A 16,749-nucleotide genomic window follows, 5' to 3' on the forward strand; every position below is an offset into this window, starting at 1 on the left:
GTGGTGGAATCCATCACTCCTCCTGAACTGTCCTCTGTCTGCACGCTGGGCTCTAAGTCACACCGGCAGCTGCTGCCTGCAGGTCACGCCAGCTGGCACAGCAGATGCTGCAGGAACAGGATTTCTTCAGATCAGCTTTGCAGCTGATTTCACACGGTATTTGTCATTATATACACCAGAGAAATGAAACTCCTGGGGTCTTACAGCACCCCAGCTTTTAGTGCAATGCAGTTAAAAAAAAAAAAAATAGCTGATTTCTACATGATTCAAGTACAATTTATCAGGGACAAACTGCTCCAGGCATCGCAGTGTGTCCACTGGACCTGTTCTTCAGGAACTGGCTGTGTTTAAACTTCCTTCCCGGCCACCTGGCTCTAAATCGAAAAGGCCTTTTCCCTGCCTCTGCCTCCCTGCACGGGTCACCACTGAAAACCATATTAAATACACATCCTTGCACTCCCCCTTCTCACTGCTCACACGGTGACGCTGCTGGCACAGAGTGCTTCAGAGAGAGATGTGACCACTGTACCACACAGGGACCTTCAGGCAAGACTCCTGCTTTGAAGAGGGCCAGAAGGTGATGGCAGGTCTGGACTAGTCAAGAACATCTGCGTCTCTGTTCCACAATCACAAAGGAGGAGGCTGTTTGGTGTTTTTCTGAATCCCCTCCCTGTTCCTCTCAGTTGTGGGATGAAACTGCCCTGCAAAATGAAAGACGTGCCAGGAGCAGTGGTTCACTTACAGCAGCACACGTGCCATCACGCAGCGCGAACTGGAGCTCGTACTGCAGAAAAGAATCCACTGTTCTTCCCACCTCGGTCTGGTTTTGCATATCACAGCTACATACTAAATGAGGTGCAGTAATTACCGAGCTGTGGTTGCAAAGTTATTAACTTGCAGGACAAATTAAGACTGTTCCTCTCTTGAGTGGGCTCTGTCCTTACAAAGGGCCAGGGCTCTGTGCCTAACTGCAGAGGCCAGGCCAGACAGTCTGCGAGATGAGCTTCTGCCCCAAGGACCTGGGCCAAAATCAGGTTGCAAGTCAAGGCATTCTGGCTTCTTGAGCACGTTAGCTCCCTGCCAGTCTCTTTTGCTACCGATGCAGGTCAGGATTGAAAACAATAAAAAAATAAAAAACTAAAAAACCCACTATTAGGAAAAAAAAAGCACTCACAGCTTCTGGGGTTACTGGGGTTACTGGGCTACACAGGAACCCCAGCAAGACTGACCACATTTTAGGAATCAGGTGAGCTGCAGCATCCAGCTGTCACAGCTAAAACCTGCACTTCTGGAAGCACTGCAAGGCTGTCAAGTGTTGACTTGGGAGCAAAAGCCTAATTGTAGAGATTATGTCACGGAGGGAGTGTTTGCACTACCCTCAGCGACTCTGGATCAGGCCAGCTGGGAGCATTAGGGCACTTCTGCCTTTTGCAATTTGAAATCAAATCTGAAGCACTGGTCTGCACAATCCTGTAGACCACAGTGATCGAAAGGCAATAAAACTGCTGTTCTAAAACTTCAGTCAACCCTTTTCTAAAATTTTTCTCTTCCAGTAATTAGGGCTTCCATACTGGGACCAAAAATAGCTGGCCAGTCCTGATCTTATTTTCCCATCAACATGGTCACGTCCCTCAGAGCCTGGAACGCAGATTCAGTTTCACACCAGCAACTGGGCTAAGTAAGACTTTTTCCCATCAGAGAATACTATCTGCATCAAACAATTGATGGAATAATTAGGGTATTACCAAAGTGCTGTCAAGTATGGACTCAAAGAACAACTCAAAAACAGACACAAAATTATTACTCCTAAATGGATCAAAAGATTAAAAAATAATAATAATAATAATAATTAAAATAAAGATCCTAGGACTTGACATGAGCAGCACGATTGGGGAAACACCCCCAGCAGGTGGGTCTTCCACAGTCAGGGTCTGACCTGGAAAGGAAATACAATATGAACACCAGCACTCACGCAACCTGGGTTTACAGTCGAGGGTGAGCTGCGCTCAGCCTCCCCGCTCAGGTTATTCCTCGAGGAGGCACTATGTTAATTACAAAAATAAAATACAGCTGCATAAGTGCACAGTGGTCATCTCGGAGCACTCCCCTGGGAGTGAGCTGTGACTGTCCACGCAGGCACAGGGAAGGGTAGTGTCAGGGACAGACTGCAAAACCCTGGGAGCAGGACGTGCACGGTCATATGGTCACAGAGGCCACTGGAGAGTTAATGTTGGTGACAGTCAGGTGCTGGTTGTTGTCAGTGTTGCACTTGGGGAAGTCGTCCGTCTTACAGAGGATCTTGGAAATGATCTTGCGGAAGGTGTAGCGGAAGTCCCTGATCCTGTAGGCGTAGATGATGGGATTGATAACAGAGTTGGCATGGGAGAGGATGATGGCCATATACATCACCCACTCAGGCTTGGATTTGGAGAACTCCTCATGGAAGTGAGTGATGCAGTTCAAGATATGCAGGGGCAGCCAACAGAAGGCAAAAAGTCCTACAATGATGGCCAGAGACTTGGCTGCATGGACCTCCTTCTGCAGTGTGGTCCTGGAATTGCCCATCAGTTCTATCTGATGCAACTGTTTGCAGGCTACCATAAATATTTTAATGTAGATTCCCAGCATGATAACAAGCGGAAGCAGCACACAGCCGAAGAAGTTGAAGTACACCATGTAGCTCATCGTTACCACATTCTCAAAGAGGCACGAGATGAAGCAGCCATGGTGCTCTGTCCCGGTGTCAGCCTCCGTCTCGTTGGTGGCGTTGGGACAAACGCTCATGGCTTTATTCCAGCCCATAAGTGGAGTCAGTCCAATTCCAAAGGACAGGAGCCACAGCACAGCGATGAGTCCTCTTGCCCGCTTGCCAGTCACCAGACTGTTATACCTACAGCAGCAAGAACAAAACCAAGATAGAGCCATCATATAAATGAGAGCTCCTGACTTCCCTGCAGGTAAAGTCATCACCATTTTGGCTAATGCCACAAAACCCCACCCACAACCCACACAAGAACCTCACCCCTGTGATCACCGGAGGGGTAAAAAAATCTCACCTGTGCTCTACGCCTACGCAAAGTGATTTGGGGAGGTGATTCACTTGCTATTCCTGAGCGGTGCCAAGCACCACCTCTGCCCGCAAACATCCTTCAATAGGAGGTAAGGACTTGGAGTCTTAAAAAAGGCTTTATCATTGCATGAACCTAAATCACCAACAACAAGGAGGGCAGGAACAGGAGGAAGGCTCACTCTGTAACCACCAACTTACTCTCTTGCTCTGAGCATCCATTATCGGGCATGCCGGGGCACGTTGCTGGGCTACATGAACATCTGGGCTGACCTGTTACAGCTTAGACAACGCTGGCTCTCCATTCTACACGGTAATGGGTAGCTAAAGACTTAACCAGCATCACCACATGCTTACAGCCCTTATACCACAGCCAACTTGCCTCAACTCGGGCTGCTCTTATGCCTGCAGCAATGCTGGCTTTCACTGGCAGTCCCGTAGTGGATGTCCCATCCCATGCTACCTCCTACACTAAGGTGAGAAATACACATATATGTGGAAACCAGGGATTCTACCAGCTTCCCAAACAGTACAATTGGTGCCTTACACATGCCAGACTGCAGCCCACGGGAGCTTGTTGTGGCTGGATAACAAATACCATGAAAGATTTTCTGAGCCAGTATTTGAAAGCAACTGTTAGTGATGGATTGCTTAGGAGAGTTACGAGTTGGGGTTTGTGTCTCCATTCACAGTCTTGCATCCAGGTGTGGGGCTGGGAGTCAAGGACAGTGGGCTCTTCTCCCTCCATTTAATGTCCCTGCTTTGTGCATCCTCCATCAACAGCTCTGATGTGGGCAGCTTCGATTAGCTCCCAGGGCTGGTGTCACCTCCACTGCTTGTGTATGATGTGCTGTGCCGATTCTGTAGGCCACGCACCATCTCAACGTCCTGAAGCCACACACAAACTCAGACCTGCAGCTGCTGAAGCCGTCAGTGGGGTTAAACCCTACAGCCATGCATAGCTGCTGCTGTCAAACCATGCTTGTGCTCTGCTGACCCACCATCAGTGGTTGTAAAGATCCAGATTTTAAATAAATGCCTTCCAGGGGCACCTGCTGCTCTCATGTGTGTTACAAAGAAGCTCCAGCCCTGAGATGCTAAAGCAGCAAAAAGTCAAGCTGGTTTAGATGCAACCAGAACAGATGCCAACATCAAAGAATCAGTTGTATCACTTTTGGGGAGATATGAAGAACTCAGCGACTGCCAGAAAGACAACATGAGAAACCCATTACTGTCCTCTCCACAGCCAGTTAGCGTCTGCTGGCTGACACCCGTCCCCCCCTTCCCACACCCTTCTCTCAGCACTTGTTTACTCTGGCTTGGCTGCCCTGCTCCTCCTTTCCTAAGAACGTTTGTTCTGATTTTCTTCCGGCCCGTGAGGCAGGGGAGGGTTTTATTCCCACAGAACCGCAGCTGTGCTTGTGAATCACACTGCGGTCGCCTCCGTGCGAGCCGTGTGTCCTTCTCCTCCTGCAAGCTACAAAGGAGGGTAAGTGGGGAGTCTTCCAGGACAAACCGGACAGCAAGTTGGGGCTGGGGGAGCCCTCGACTCCTTCTGCGCGGCCGCTGCGAGCAGAGTTGGCTTCAGGCATGGCTGGGGATGCGGGAGCAGCAGCCACATTTAGGTGATGCTGAACTGTGAACACGCTCCACGGGGTAGATGTCTAAAGGGCAGGTCCAGCCACTGAGGGGTTTCTCCTGTGCTTTTCTCTCATTATTACTAAGTCTCACTGCTTCAGAAGGTAAGAAATTATCAGACAAGGCATCAATGAGGCCAAGCCCATTGCTTTCAAAACCTCATGTTAAGTTTTCAGAAGCCAGAGCTGGTCTGGGATTGTGGGACTCAAAAACATTAAGACTTGATTTGAAGCAAGTTCCCAGAAATCTGATCTCTTGGCAAAGTCTGAGTCTTGAGCTACAATGTTGGCCAAGCTTAGTCAGTGCTGTAGGAGCACCAAGAGCTGCTGCTGACCTACAGCTCTGCACGTGAGAAGGGAAAACCATGGCTCTTTGGCTTGTGCTAGTCACACTTAGGCAACCACTGCAGTTGCATCTCTGCTGCCTCGGTCATGCCACATCCCAGAATCTATTGTAGTGAGACCACAAAATGCAAAAGTTACTGTTGATCCAAAAGAGAAACTGAAAGGTTGAGAGTTCTGTGTCTAATCAGGCTGTGAGCAGGAACACAGCAAAAAGCCACCTGGGCTCAGCATGCCACGCTGAGGCTGATGTCCACCACACCGCTCCAGGCTGGTGACACTCAGTGCCCCAAGTGTGGTCCCAAATAAGGCTTCTTCCATTGGCTCTTCTGAACTCTCTGCAAAGATAAGGCTCAGCTGGAAGGTTTACAAAGCCAGTTAAGTAGTCATTTCATTTTCCAGTGGCTGTGATGGTGGCATGTTTATTTGAGTGCTGCTCACTCTTCCCCAGAGCACACAGCAGAGCTGCAGCCAGGATCACGATTGAGTGGGGGCCCCTTCTGCAAGAAGCTGGAGATGGAAAAATGCACTGAGCTCCGGGACAGCCAGAGCCAGAGCTGAGCAATGCAGAGGGCTGCAGGGAAGAGAATGTGTTCATTAAAGAGGAGATAATTACTCACAGGCAATAGCTGCCCTCCTTAGATCAGCTCTTTCTTTTCACAGGGATGCATTGGAAATTCCTCCCAACATCTCTCCATTCAGTGGATTGATCCCAGTTCGCTGCTGGGACCGCAGAGAAGAGTCTGTGCAAACACCACATCACTGAGCCACCAGCCAGAAGAAGACAAAGTGAAATTGGGGATATTTGATGCTCTAAAATTGTTCATCAATTACCTTGTTATTACCTCAATACACCTATTTGGTGGGGCACTGTCTTAAGTTAATGGAAATTAAGCACGTGCTTCAAAATAAAGAAGTGCATGACTGTTACCAGACGGAGGCACGAAGAGTCTTGTTAGTGAGCCACTGCACACAACCTCCATCATAAACCAGTAGCAAGAAGAGCAGGCACGGGCTGGGAGACAACTCAGACACAACTTTTTTTTCCTAATCTCTATGAAACACGATCAAACAGTGAAGAACCAACAGATTTTCACAGCTCTGAATGCTCCAGCAAACCCCTCCTTCATTCTCTTTTAGGCTTAATATTATTAGGCAAAAAAACTATTAAAGTAAATTTACTCATCTATGTCTACTCAATTAATGTGTAACAAATATTGAATCTCCTCCACGTTTCTGCCCAGAGGCATCAAATGCTGCTTTAATGTAAATAACAGCTGAATATTTTAAAATGATTTATTGAGATTAAATAACCTGGCAATGCATTAGTTCCTTTTACATCGCCAGGCAAAGACTCTTTACTGGCGTAATCATCATCAAGCAGCTAATTATCCCAGCTCCCACCCAGTGTCCCCGCAGTGGACATGCTGCAGAAGCCCTGATGCCATCCCTGCTGTGCTGCCACCACCCAATGATCCAGGTCTCTGTTCTTCTGTCATCCACAACGACACGTCTGCCACCAGTGTCACAGTCACCCAGCCTGGGCTGCAGCAGGTCTAATACTTGAAGGAAAGTCCAGCTGCTTTCGCTACCTGGTTCTGCCCACCAGCATTATTGGACACAAGTGCCCAGCTGCTGGGTCTGCCACTGAGGCTGGAGATGACCCCTGAGCTGCCACATGGGCTGGAGATGGTGTTCCTCACCCAGAAGACATTGCTGTTACCTGTGGCCCCTGCACTTCACTGATGGCTCAGCAAGGTCCGCAGCTTTTCTGGAAGAGCATCATGGCCACCTCCAAAATGACCAAGCTGTCCATTAGCACAGGCATGGGAAGGGTCTCTGTGTTCTCCAGGCACTCTGCCTCTGGTTGATAGGATGGTCAGGGTGGTTTGGGTTTTGTTTGGTTTTGGTTTTTTGTGTTTTTTTCCCCAACAGATCTCATTGCATTTCTACTGCTATTTACTAGAGCTGGACACCAGCCAAGACACCCAGGCAGGCCTTGCAAAGCACAGCTGGAGCAGAGCAGGACGTGTCACCAGCCTGCAGCCAGCCCAGCCTCTCCCGTGCAGAAGTTTGGCTCCTGACTGGCAGGAACTGAGTCATGTCCTGCACGTACCTGGCATCTCCCCACCAACCCCTGCCGAGATCACCCAAGCAGAGGCACTGAGCTCCCATCAGACAGGGAGCGTCCAGCAGGAACCAGGGCTTGATTCAGCTTTTGGGGCAAAGAAATCCTCTGGAAGGGGACTATGAATCTCACATTATGTATCTTCAGAGAGCAGGAAGGGGGGGGGACCCCCCGCCATCCCCAAGCAACCCAGACAGATGAACAGGTCAAAACATTGTGGTGCCACACACCTGATCTCCTGGTGCCTGGTGGAGTCTGATGGTGGCCTTGACCACAGTGCTGGCCTGGACCCTGGCTGATGAATTACCAAGTAAATAAACGTGAGGTTAGCAAAAGTAGAGCCAATAGTGGATCGTTTGATTTACTGAACATTGGAGATGTGTTGCTGTCTCGTGCTGAGGTCACATTGGAGGGGGTGAGCAGGGAGACAGAGGTGTGATGGCTGTGAGAGGGACACTGCAGCCAGCTTGGGTCCTCCCCGTGCCCTGGCTGCTGGATGCAGGGAGGTGAGGAGATGGGGAGTTTGTAGAACCCGGACCATGCAGGTGCTCTGATACAAACAAGAAGTGATAATTTATATGTTTCTATTTTAAGTGAGAAGGAAAATACACAGACACCTCCATTCACAAGGGGAGCGAGCGGTTGGGCTGCCAAGCATTGTATCCTTCTCATCTGCTGCAGCTGTACTCTGCATCTTCCTCTCTTTTTTTAATTTTTTTTGAGCTATAACAACATGAAACCAGCACCATTGCTGCTGTTCCCTTTGCTCCATGGAATGGAGATCACATACCAGCTGAAAGATCCTGGCAGGACATTTTAAATGAATCATAAATTGCACCTTGGAGAGAGGAGGAAAAAAAAAAAAAAAAGCAAAAAAGCCAAAGCTGTGGTTTTTAACCAGGAAGGGGTTGGCGGTGAGAGTGAGAAATGCGATGAGCGGTTACAGTGCGAGCCGAGGAAGCAGGACATCTGTGTCTGTCCATGTCCAGTTGTAGATAAATCACTTCCTCCTGCATCTGTCCCTATTGTGTGCAGGGACAGCAGCAGCGTCCCCCGCTCATGCTCCCCTCCTCCCGCTGGATGGGTTACGGCCACAACACCGGCACCCCCAGCTCAGGTGAGGGGTTACCTGGAGGGGCAGGAGGCATCGCTCAGCACCGCTCCCACCGCCCGCTGCTTCCATGGGAAACCTGAGGGACATGGGTTAGTTGGGGACTTGTCAGTGTTGGGTTCATGGTTGGACTCCATGATCTAAAAGGGCTTTTCCAATCGAGGTGATTCTGGGATCCTGTGCAATGGCACGTGTTTGGGTAACTGGGAGGGTTGGGATGGGAAACTGCGGCTCAGGCTGCTGCAGGGTGGGAGGGGGCTCAGAAACCTGTGCTTGTTGAACACCACCAGCACCTGTGATGGGGACCTGTGACTGTTTTTCTCACACACCCACTTTCACTGCTGCCCACAGCCAAGAATTTGCATTCACTACCCCAGTTTCTGGCCGTAGACACTGGTCCCAGCACAGCCCATGTGGCAACGCCTGACCAGGTGACAAAAGGTGACTGAAAACTGACCCACGATACGGGACATGCAGGTGGGCTGTGGGCTCACAACGCCACACTCCTGTGAACTGGCCTGATGCTGGGGGGCTGCGTAGAGTCCCTGGGGTGCAGGAAGGAAATGAGCTCAGCGCTTCGCACGCCGGCTCTCATGCTCCAGCAACTGGTGACATCAAAACATAAGCAGCCACCTCAAGACACCTGCCCACCCTTCATGCTCCAGAGATGTTCCTGTTAGAAGCCTGCAGCCCTCCCAAGCTCTTCCTCAGCACCATCCTCCCTCCAGGGCTCTGCAGCGCCCTGTTATTTGCCTGAGGCTGAGAATTTTTGTCATTCCAGACCCCCCAGTTTGGTCAGACCTCAGATGTGCAGCACTGGGATGGTTGGTGAACATGAGATAGGAACTACGATTGACAGGGAGCTGCTTGGGTGTGATCCTGTGCATAGAGCAAGGGTGCAAACCCCACCCCTCCCATGCAACCAGTACCCTGCTTGCTCATATAACAGGTAAGGGTGGGGAGATGGCAGATCTCTGCTGGATCACTCACAAAATGGGCACTGACATCCTTACAAAAGACCCCAAACCGCTGGCTCCTCCATCCACCAAGTTGTTCCTCATCTGCCTTCCCTCTAGAGCCCTGACTGACCTTCCCAAGGGCTGGTGGATGTTGTGTGGTCAGCACCAAGCTCAGCACCACTCAGCTGCACCTTGTCCCAATAAATCTCATGGAAGAGATTGACAGGTCTGAGCACAGGGGTGGACATGGCCAACAGCTGCCCCCACATCACCATGCTCCTGAGAACCTGGCACTGGGGTCTGGGTGGGAGGGAGGACATGAGCGCCGGGGTGCAGGGGAGAGGACTGACGCGTTGGCCCATAATAGAACAAGAGGCAGTGGTTATAAAGTGGACAAGAGCAGACTGAGATGAGAAATGAGGAAGAAATTGATGAGATTAGATGAGACATTGGGAAGAAATTCTTTGCTGTGAGGATGGTCAGACACTAGAACAGGTTCCCCAGAGAAGCTGTGGCTGCTCCTCCCTGGAAGTGTTGAAGGCCAGGCTGGATGAGGCTTTGAGCAACCTGGTCTAGTGGAAGGTGTCCCTGCTGATGGCAGGGGGGTTGGAACTGGATGAGTTTTGAGGTCCCTTTCAACCCAAACCATTCTGTGATTCCATGGCACATCTGCAGGCACAGCTGGTGTCACTGATTCCTGGTGTCCTGGGGCCCAAATCTGTCCATAACACACACAGCAAGAGGAGCCCCAACACCCCCCGCGCAGAGACTGCCCAGCACAGCCGAGGGCCAGGGCAGAAACTCCTGAAAGACCCAGATTTACAGTCTGTGCTCATGGCTACAACAAGCAGCAAGTTCATAAAACCCCCAAGAACAGGCCTGTTCATTAACAAAGCAAAAAATTTGAACTGCAAAATAAACCAGTTCACCGTCAAAACATTTTGGTTTAATAGATTTCTTTCGCAGAGACTGCCCATCACAGCCGAGGGCCAGGGCAGAAACTCCTGAAAGACCCAGATTTACAGTCTGTGCTCATGGCTACAACAAGCAGCAAGTTCATAAAACCCCCAAGAACAGGCCTGTTCATTAACAAAGCAAAAAATTTGAACTGCAAAATAAACCAGTTCACCGTCAAAACATTTTGGTTTAATAGATTTCTTTGCACAGAGGTCAGAGGGTCTTCTAGAGTAAAATTCTGCCAGATTTCAAAAGCTGCTCTTTTTTCATCTAAAAATGAACCTGTATTTTTTATAGATTGAACTGGTCAAAACTGAAAAAAGCTCCTAAACCCAAAGCTCTGGGTTGTGGCTCAGCCCAGAGATCGGAGCCTCGGCCAACAGCCTAGAAATGAGCTTTCAGCTCCGCTCCCTGACATCCTGCTCCCCCCAGCTTCTGCGGGAGCTGCGTCAGGGCAGAGGTCTCAAAGACAATTAATTCCCTTCCTGTCGGGATTTTTGCTTTTTGGGAGGGAAGTGACCCCCAAGGTGGGGAAAAAAATCTAAAAATTTAGGACAGGAATTTTAAGGAAACCAGTCTGCTCAGAACTAAAAATAACTGTGATTTTCCCTGCTCCGGTTTCGGGCCACGAGGGCACATCTGATGATTCCTGAGTTTTTTATTGTGCTTCTGTGTTGAGTTGGCTGCACCCGAAGCTCCACATCCCGCCCGAGCCGAGCTCAACCAACACCAACTTCTCCAAAGCTGCGACAACTCCATTGCTCAAGCGAACACACCAGCCCTCCTGCCTGCAGCACTCAGCACATTTACTGCACGTTAAATGTTTTAATTGATGGTCATTTGGCCAGGCAAAGCCATCTGATGGGCTTGGGAGGCAGAGCATCCACTGCTCTGGAATCACGGTGCCTCCTGTGCTGGATGGGGCACGGCTTGGGAGAGCCACACGTGAAGAGCAGAACGCGCCCGGGAGTTCAGATGAAGGGCAGCGCAAGGATTTCCCTTCTGAAAGGAAATGAAGCAAAGGCAGAAGGAGGAAGAGCAGCTGCAATTCTGGGTCGTTGATGGCACACAGAAAATGTCAGGTGAAGACCAAGGCTGTGAAGAGGTTTTTCTCTCCTTCCCAGTGGCTCTAGTCCTCCCACCTGCCATAAATACCCACCAATTTGCTTTGCTGAGGGACAAGTGGGGAGTACAAAGGAATCCAGGAATAATTCTGTGCTGGAGAACACAGAGGGAGCCCCCTCCTCTGCAGCAGTGAGGGCATCAGCCAACCCACCTCATGAAGGGACACTGCACAGCTAAAAGGATCAGATAAAAGCAACAACAATCCAAAAAAATCCCCATGAAGAGAACAGAACCAAGCTGGTCTGTTGCCTTCATCAGGTCAAAGCTCCTGTGGTAGCACCAGGAACAGAGCAGTGCAGCCCCAGGGACAGACTGTGATCCAAGCTGGGATGCTCTGGGTGCAGGGGGTCAGCGGGGGTTCAGCAAGGTGCAGACAGGGAGAGGGCATGGTCATGGCCATCCTGTTCTAGTCCATGGCAAAGCTGCCTGGGAACATCAGTCCTGCACTTCTGCTGGGGATAAAATTGAAGACGGGAGAGAACTAAGTCCAGGGAGGAAGAACAAGCACCAGCTGAGGTCAAACCACAGGGAGTTGGGGCCAATTTTCTCTCCACAGGTCTCAGCTGGGGCGTTTGCCAGGTGGGCAGCAGCAGTTCAGCGTTCACTGTCCTGCAGGAGATGACCAGCCAGACAAGGACACGCAGAGTGTGATGTTCTACAACGTCCCATTCTCCTTCTGCTTTCTAAATACAGAGACTCCTGCCCTCATTCCTGACACATTTATTCCAGGCTCCTATCCCTACCTACAATTATTAACCACGCCAAAGGATTTTGGTTAATGCAAATAAAAGGGAAAGATTTTATTCCACCTACAAATCTTCTTTGGCTCACAGCTATGGGAATGTGGAGCAAAATCCAGCCCTGGAGAAAGCCAGAGAGCGAAAGCCAAGCATCGCTCTTGTGCCAAACACTCTGCAGGATGGATTTACTGCTGCTGAAAGATGCTCAAATGCTTTGATATTCTGCTTGGAGGAAGTGCTGTGGGGGAGAGAGGTTTGGGGTTGAGTGGCTCAGGCTGGCAGATGAGAGCACGGACAGCACCATGTACCTGGGGTGGCACAGGGATGGGGACATGCAGGTAGCAGCTGGGGTGCAGGAGGGGTGTGGAAGCAAGGTAGGGTTTGGAGACAAGAAGCTGTGTCCTGGTGCACTGACCAGAGGAGAAGGGACCTGGGAAAGGGCTCAGAGCTGCAGCTGCATGAAATGGGCAGCGGGGTGGGGGCTTCTCCACGAACAATAAATTTGTCAAAAACAAGCCAACAAAATAAGAGTTTCAAGGGACAGAAAGAATTCATGGCTTCAGGTCAAAATCAGCAAATATTTTTAGCCAGAAGAGGGAGGGTCCTAAACCACCATTTTTAAATGTTCTAAGATTTTTTGTTCTGCAATTGTCTACATGACAATTTTTTTGTTCCTTTCCAGCGAGGATCCCTCCCTTCCAAAAAGCAGCCCAGCAACATCAGAAGGGTTAAGCAACTCAAACAAAAATCTGCCAGGTTCGTCAGGATCACTTTGCTTCACTGAAACCTCCAAACATCGCTCTTGCAGTTTGACTGAAACAATTTTCCTCTTCCCCATGGGATTTTTTTTGGTTCAGCCACAGAACTGAAAAATCCATTATTAGCCTGGCTGTAATGCAAACTTCTCCCGCGCGCCCGCAGCCTGGGGGCCTGCCCAGCCTCGCCGTGGGCTTAAATAGCCCTGGAAGGGTATTAAATAATATGGCACACTCTGTTCTCAGTGTCCCTGCAGAAGCTTCCACAGGGAGCTGGTGGATGCGACAGGGACACTCGTCTGCTTTGCAACAACTGGGTTATTTATTGTAATTGCTAGATAGGGCTGGGTACAAATCATTTTCTCAAACGTTTAATACCTCACAGCCTGTTGTCAGCCTCTGCCCTGGTCTCCAGAATGAGCCTTTTCCTGAGAATGAAACTTTTTCTCAGGTTGCCATTCCTACAGACAGATGACCAGCTTTTTCTGGGGACCTCAACATAAGAAAGATATGGAGGTACTGGAGCCAGTCCAGAGGGGGCCACGGGAATGATCCAAGGGCTGGAGCAGCTCTGCTGTGAGGACAGGCTGAGAGAGTTGGGGCTGATCAGCCTGGAGAAGAGAAGGCTCTGGGGAGACCTTCTAGTGGCCTCCCAGTACCTGAAGGGGCTCCAGGAAGGCTGGGGAGGGACTTTTCTCAAGGACAAGAAGAGATAGAACAAGGGGTGATGGCTTGAAACTGGAAGAGGGGAGATTTAGATGAGATATTGGGAAGAAATTCTTTGCTGTGAGGGTGGTGAGACACTGGCCCAGGTTGCCCAGAGAAGCTGTGGCTGCTCCTCCCTGGAAGTGTTGAAGGCCAGGTTGGATGAGGCTTTGAGCAACCTGGTCTAGTGGAAGGTGTCCCTGCTGCTGGCAGGGGGGTTGGGACTGGATGAGCTTTGAGGTCCCTTCCAACCCAAACCAGTCTGGGATTCTATGATTTCTCTTTCTGCAGCGCAAACCTCCTTCCAGAGCCAGTGTGTGCACTCACCTACAGCAGGTGGTTGGACAACTTCTTCTCCCCTTGCTGCTGGCAGCACTGGGGGGCATCTCAGGAGTAACGATGCTGAGGAGACAGCTCTAACTAAGCCATGGTTGGAAAACCCCAGTGCAGTAGAGCAGTGTTTTGCCAGTGAAGTTTTATAACCTCCTCTCACCTCTTTTGATCTTGGCTGTACAAATAAAAACAGCCTTTGAGCACCAGTCCCTACATCTCCTGCTGCTGAAGCAATGACCTGTCCATTGCCCTGTGCTCCCAGCAGTGAGAAACCCCCGTCCTTTTAAAGGGGTTTTATTTACTGGTCACCTCTGAGAACAAGGAAATGGGCCTCAGTACCAAGACCAAGTTTAATCCAAACTTCACACCTTGGACCAGCCTAGGATGGGACTCCTTCATCTCCTTTGACAGCTGAAGGGGCTGCACGTGTCCAGCTAGGAAGCGCTCATAGGAATAAAGGTGCTTGTGCGAATGGAATAAAAGGTTGGGCCTAAGACAGGGTGAAAAAGCAATGCCAGGAAAGGATTCCAAAGCCAGGCAAAACTGCCCTGGGATTTCATCCCACACAGGTGTATGAACCGACCTCATGGAGAGTCGAGCAAACCTGCTAGAAACCAGAACTGGGGAAGAAAGAAAAAAAGAGAGAGAGGGGAGGAAATACTCGCTGTTTTGTCAGTTGACAAAACCACTTCCCGTGTGCAAACGTGTAAATGATCCTCTCAGAGCACTGCTGAGCTGCTCCTCTCGCCTCCCATTCCAGCAGAGCACAAACCCATCTCATGAGCTTCGACTTCCTCAGCCAAGCACTGCAACAAGCACTTGTGGTACAAAGGAAAAGAGTTATCATGACCAGCCCGTGCTCCAACAGCTTGATCGTGGTGGGTGGTGTAATTAAACTGAAACTTTAAAACATCCGACCTGCTTCCATAGCTGCTGCTACGGAACAAATGAATGAATGGAAGAGGCACCAAAGCGCTATCCGGAGACAACGTGTGTCTCTGAGTCCAGCTGGGTGGCTGGGAAGGTCGGCAGCCAGTGTCAGAGGTTCTGACACCAACCTGAACCACTCTGCCCCGCTCCCTCCTGTGCTGCTCAGCTCTCGCTCGCTCTACATCCCGCGGAATTTCCTTGCACTGTGCTCTGATGACACAGCCAGTCACACATGCATCCCCTCTACTGGTTTTTATCATCTGCCTGATGACTAACTAATATTTCCCCAACATACAATAGGAGCTCTCTGATGCAAGGTGCCAGAACAGAGTCAAGGGGTTTTTTGAAGTAATTTTAGGGTGATTTCATCGCTCGTACAAGGGAGACAGTGGAGACAAGCAAGATCCGAGCGAGCTGCAGCTTACACACTTCAGCTGAGGTCCCTACACCAAATGTGCCCTGCTTCCCTCCAGCCTCCACTTCTGCCCAATCCCCTGCCCAGTCCAGGGCTCCTCCTGAGCTCCATCCATGTCTCATTCTCAGGGAGGGACAACAGAGACATGAAGGAGACTGAGACTAACAGTCTCAGGTCATTTGTAATGTAAAGCTGGGGTTTTGGTGCACTTCAGCTTAAGGAACCTGCTGCACCAACTGACTGGTGAAGTGCCTGTAAATTATATTGTCTATACTTTTCCCCATTATATTGCAACATCCCCTGAATTAGAAGGAAACCAATTTAAGTCTTTGATACTGCACTTGGATGAAAATCTAAACTGTTAAATTCTGAACTCTGATGTATGAATCCTCCTTCCTTGCCTGTCCTGTCACAGTGTTTGCACAGAGCTGACACCTTCTGACATTTGCTGTTCTATACACTCTCCTGGTAAGCCCTCAGAAGGAAAAGGTACATCTCCAAGCGCTAAAATAGTTTCAACATGTGTAGAGGCAGCAAATTGTGCTTTCAGTCCATTCATTGCAGCCCTCTCAAAACTGAAAGAGACCCTCGTTAGACTCCAGTCCTAGCTGAAAACGTGAAGGATGTATAAAGTCACACTAAGATCTATTTAAGATGATTTCCAGCCTTTCTGAAAGTGTGGTGACCTCAGCTCAGGAAGAGGCAAGAGCTCTTACCAAACAGCCTGCAAAACTGTCTCTCTAACGGGCTGGAAACTGGGAGAAAGAGTGGTTGCTCCTGCATTTAATTACTTGGGAGATGCCCAGACACCACAGTAACGGGGGCTGTATAAATACCTACATAGATTAGCCACAGCTATCCCAAGCACACCACTACATCACAGCACAGCCCCCCCAGGAAGCCACTGACCCTCCCAGGACAAACATCCTCAAGAAACTGAGCTCCCAGGTATATTTTGAAGTCAGAGGCAGGATACTGAAAACTGGATCCCAGTTCTGCAGCAAACCAGTACAAAACTCCTGGTATTTTCATCATCAGCACCTGTGAGCAGCAAACCTCGTAGGGCAATGCTCGAGACTAGAAGTTCCTGCACGCTAAGGCAAGGAAGGACACAGTCCAGGCTGTCAGGGAACGTGGCTGCGTGTGTCCACTCCAGTCTCTTACCTCAGTGGGATCTTAATAGCCAGGTACCTGTCGATGGCCACCGCCAGCAAGCTGAAAATGGAGCTTTGGGTCAGCACCAGCACGAAGCAGGCGAAGAAGAGGCAGCTGTGGAAATCCACCTGGAATCCGATGCTGATGGTGATGGCGAAGGGGATGGCTAACAAACCCACGGCGATGTCAGCCACTGCCAGGGACACCAGGAAATAGTTGGTGGCATTCTTCAAGGTGCTGTTGATGGCCACGGCCCAGCAGACCAGGACGTTGCCGGCGATGGAGAGGACAGCGATGATCAGTTCCAACACGATGTAGGTGGTTTTCATCGTGTCCATGGCGAGAGCCCGGGGCGAGGAGCTCAAACCGTTCAGCAGCAGAAGGTACTTT

At 50.1% G+C, this 16,749-nt stretch overlaps 1 protein-coding gene across 1 annotated transcript; it reads right to left on the reverse strand.

Moving 5' to 3' along the window:
- Window positions 1–1,832: 1,832 nt before the first annotated feature.
- Window positions 1,833–16,743, reverse strand: ADORA2B (adenosine A2b receptor). The gene is made up of 2 exons (XM_010171207.1): window positions 16,369–16,743; window positions 1,833–2,890 (listed from the first exon to the last, which is right to left on the reverse strand). The coding sequence occupies exons 1-2, from the start codon at window positions 16,695–16,697 to the stop codon at window positions 2,197–2,199; spliced, it is 1,023 nt and encodes a 340-aa protein (XP_010169509.1). The 5' UTR covers window positions 16,698–16,743; the 3' UTR covers window positions 1,833–2,196.
- Between the last annotated feature and the right edge of the window lie 6 nt (window positions 16,744–16,749).

Source organism: Antrostomus carolinensis, unplaced genomic scaffold (genome assembly GCF_000700745.2).
Source record: "Antrostomus carolinensis isolate BGI_N321 unplaced genomic scaffold, ASM70074v2 scaffold14477, whole genome shotgun sequence".
In the NCBI taxonomy this organism is placed as follows: Eukaryota; Metazoa; Chordata; class Aves; order Caprimulgiformes; family Caprimulgidae; genus Antrostomus; species Antrostomus carolinensis.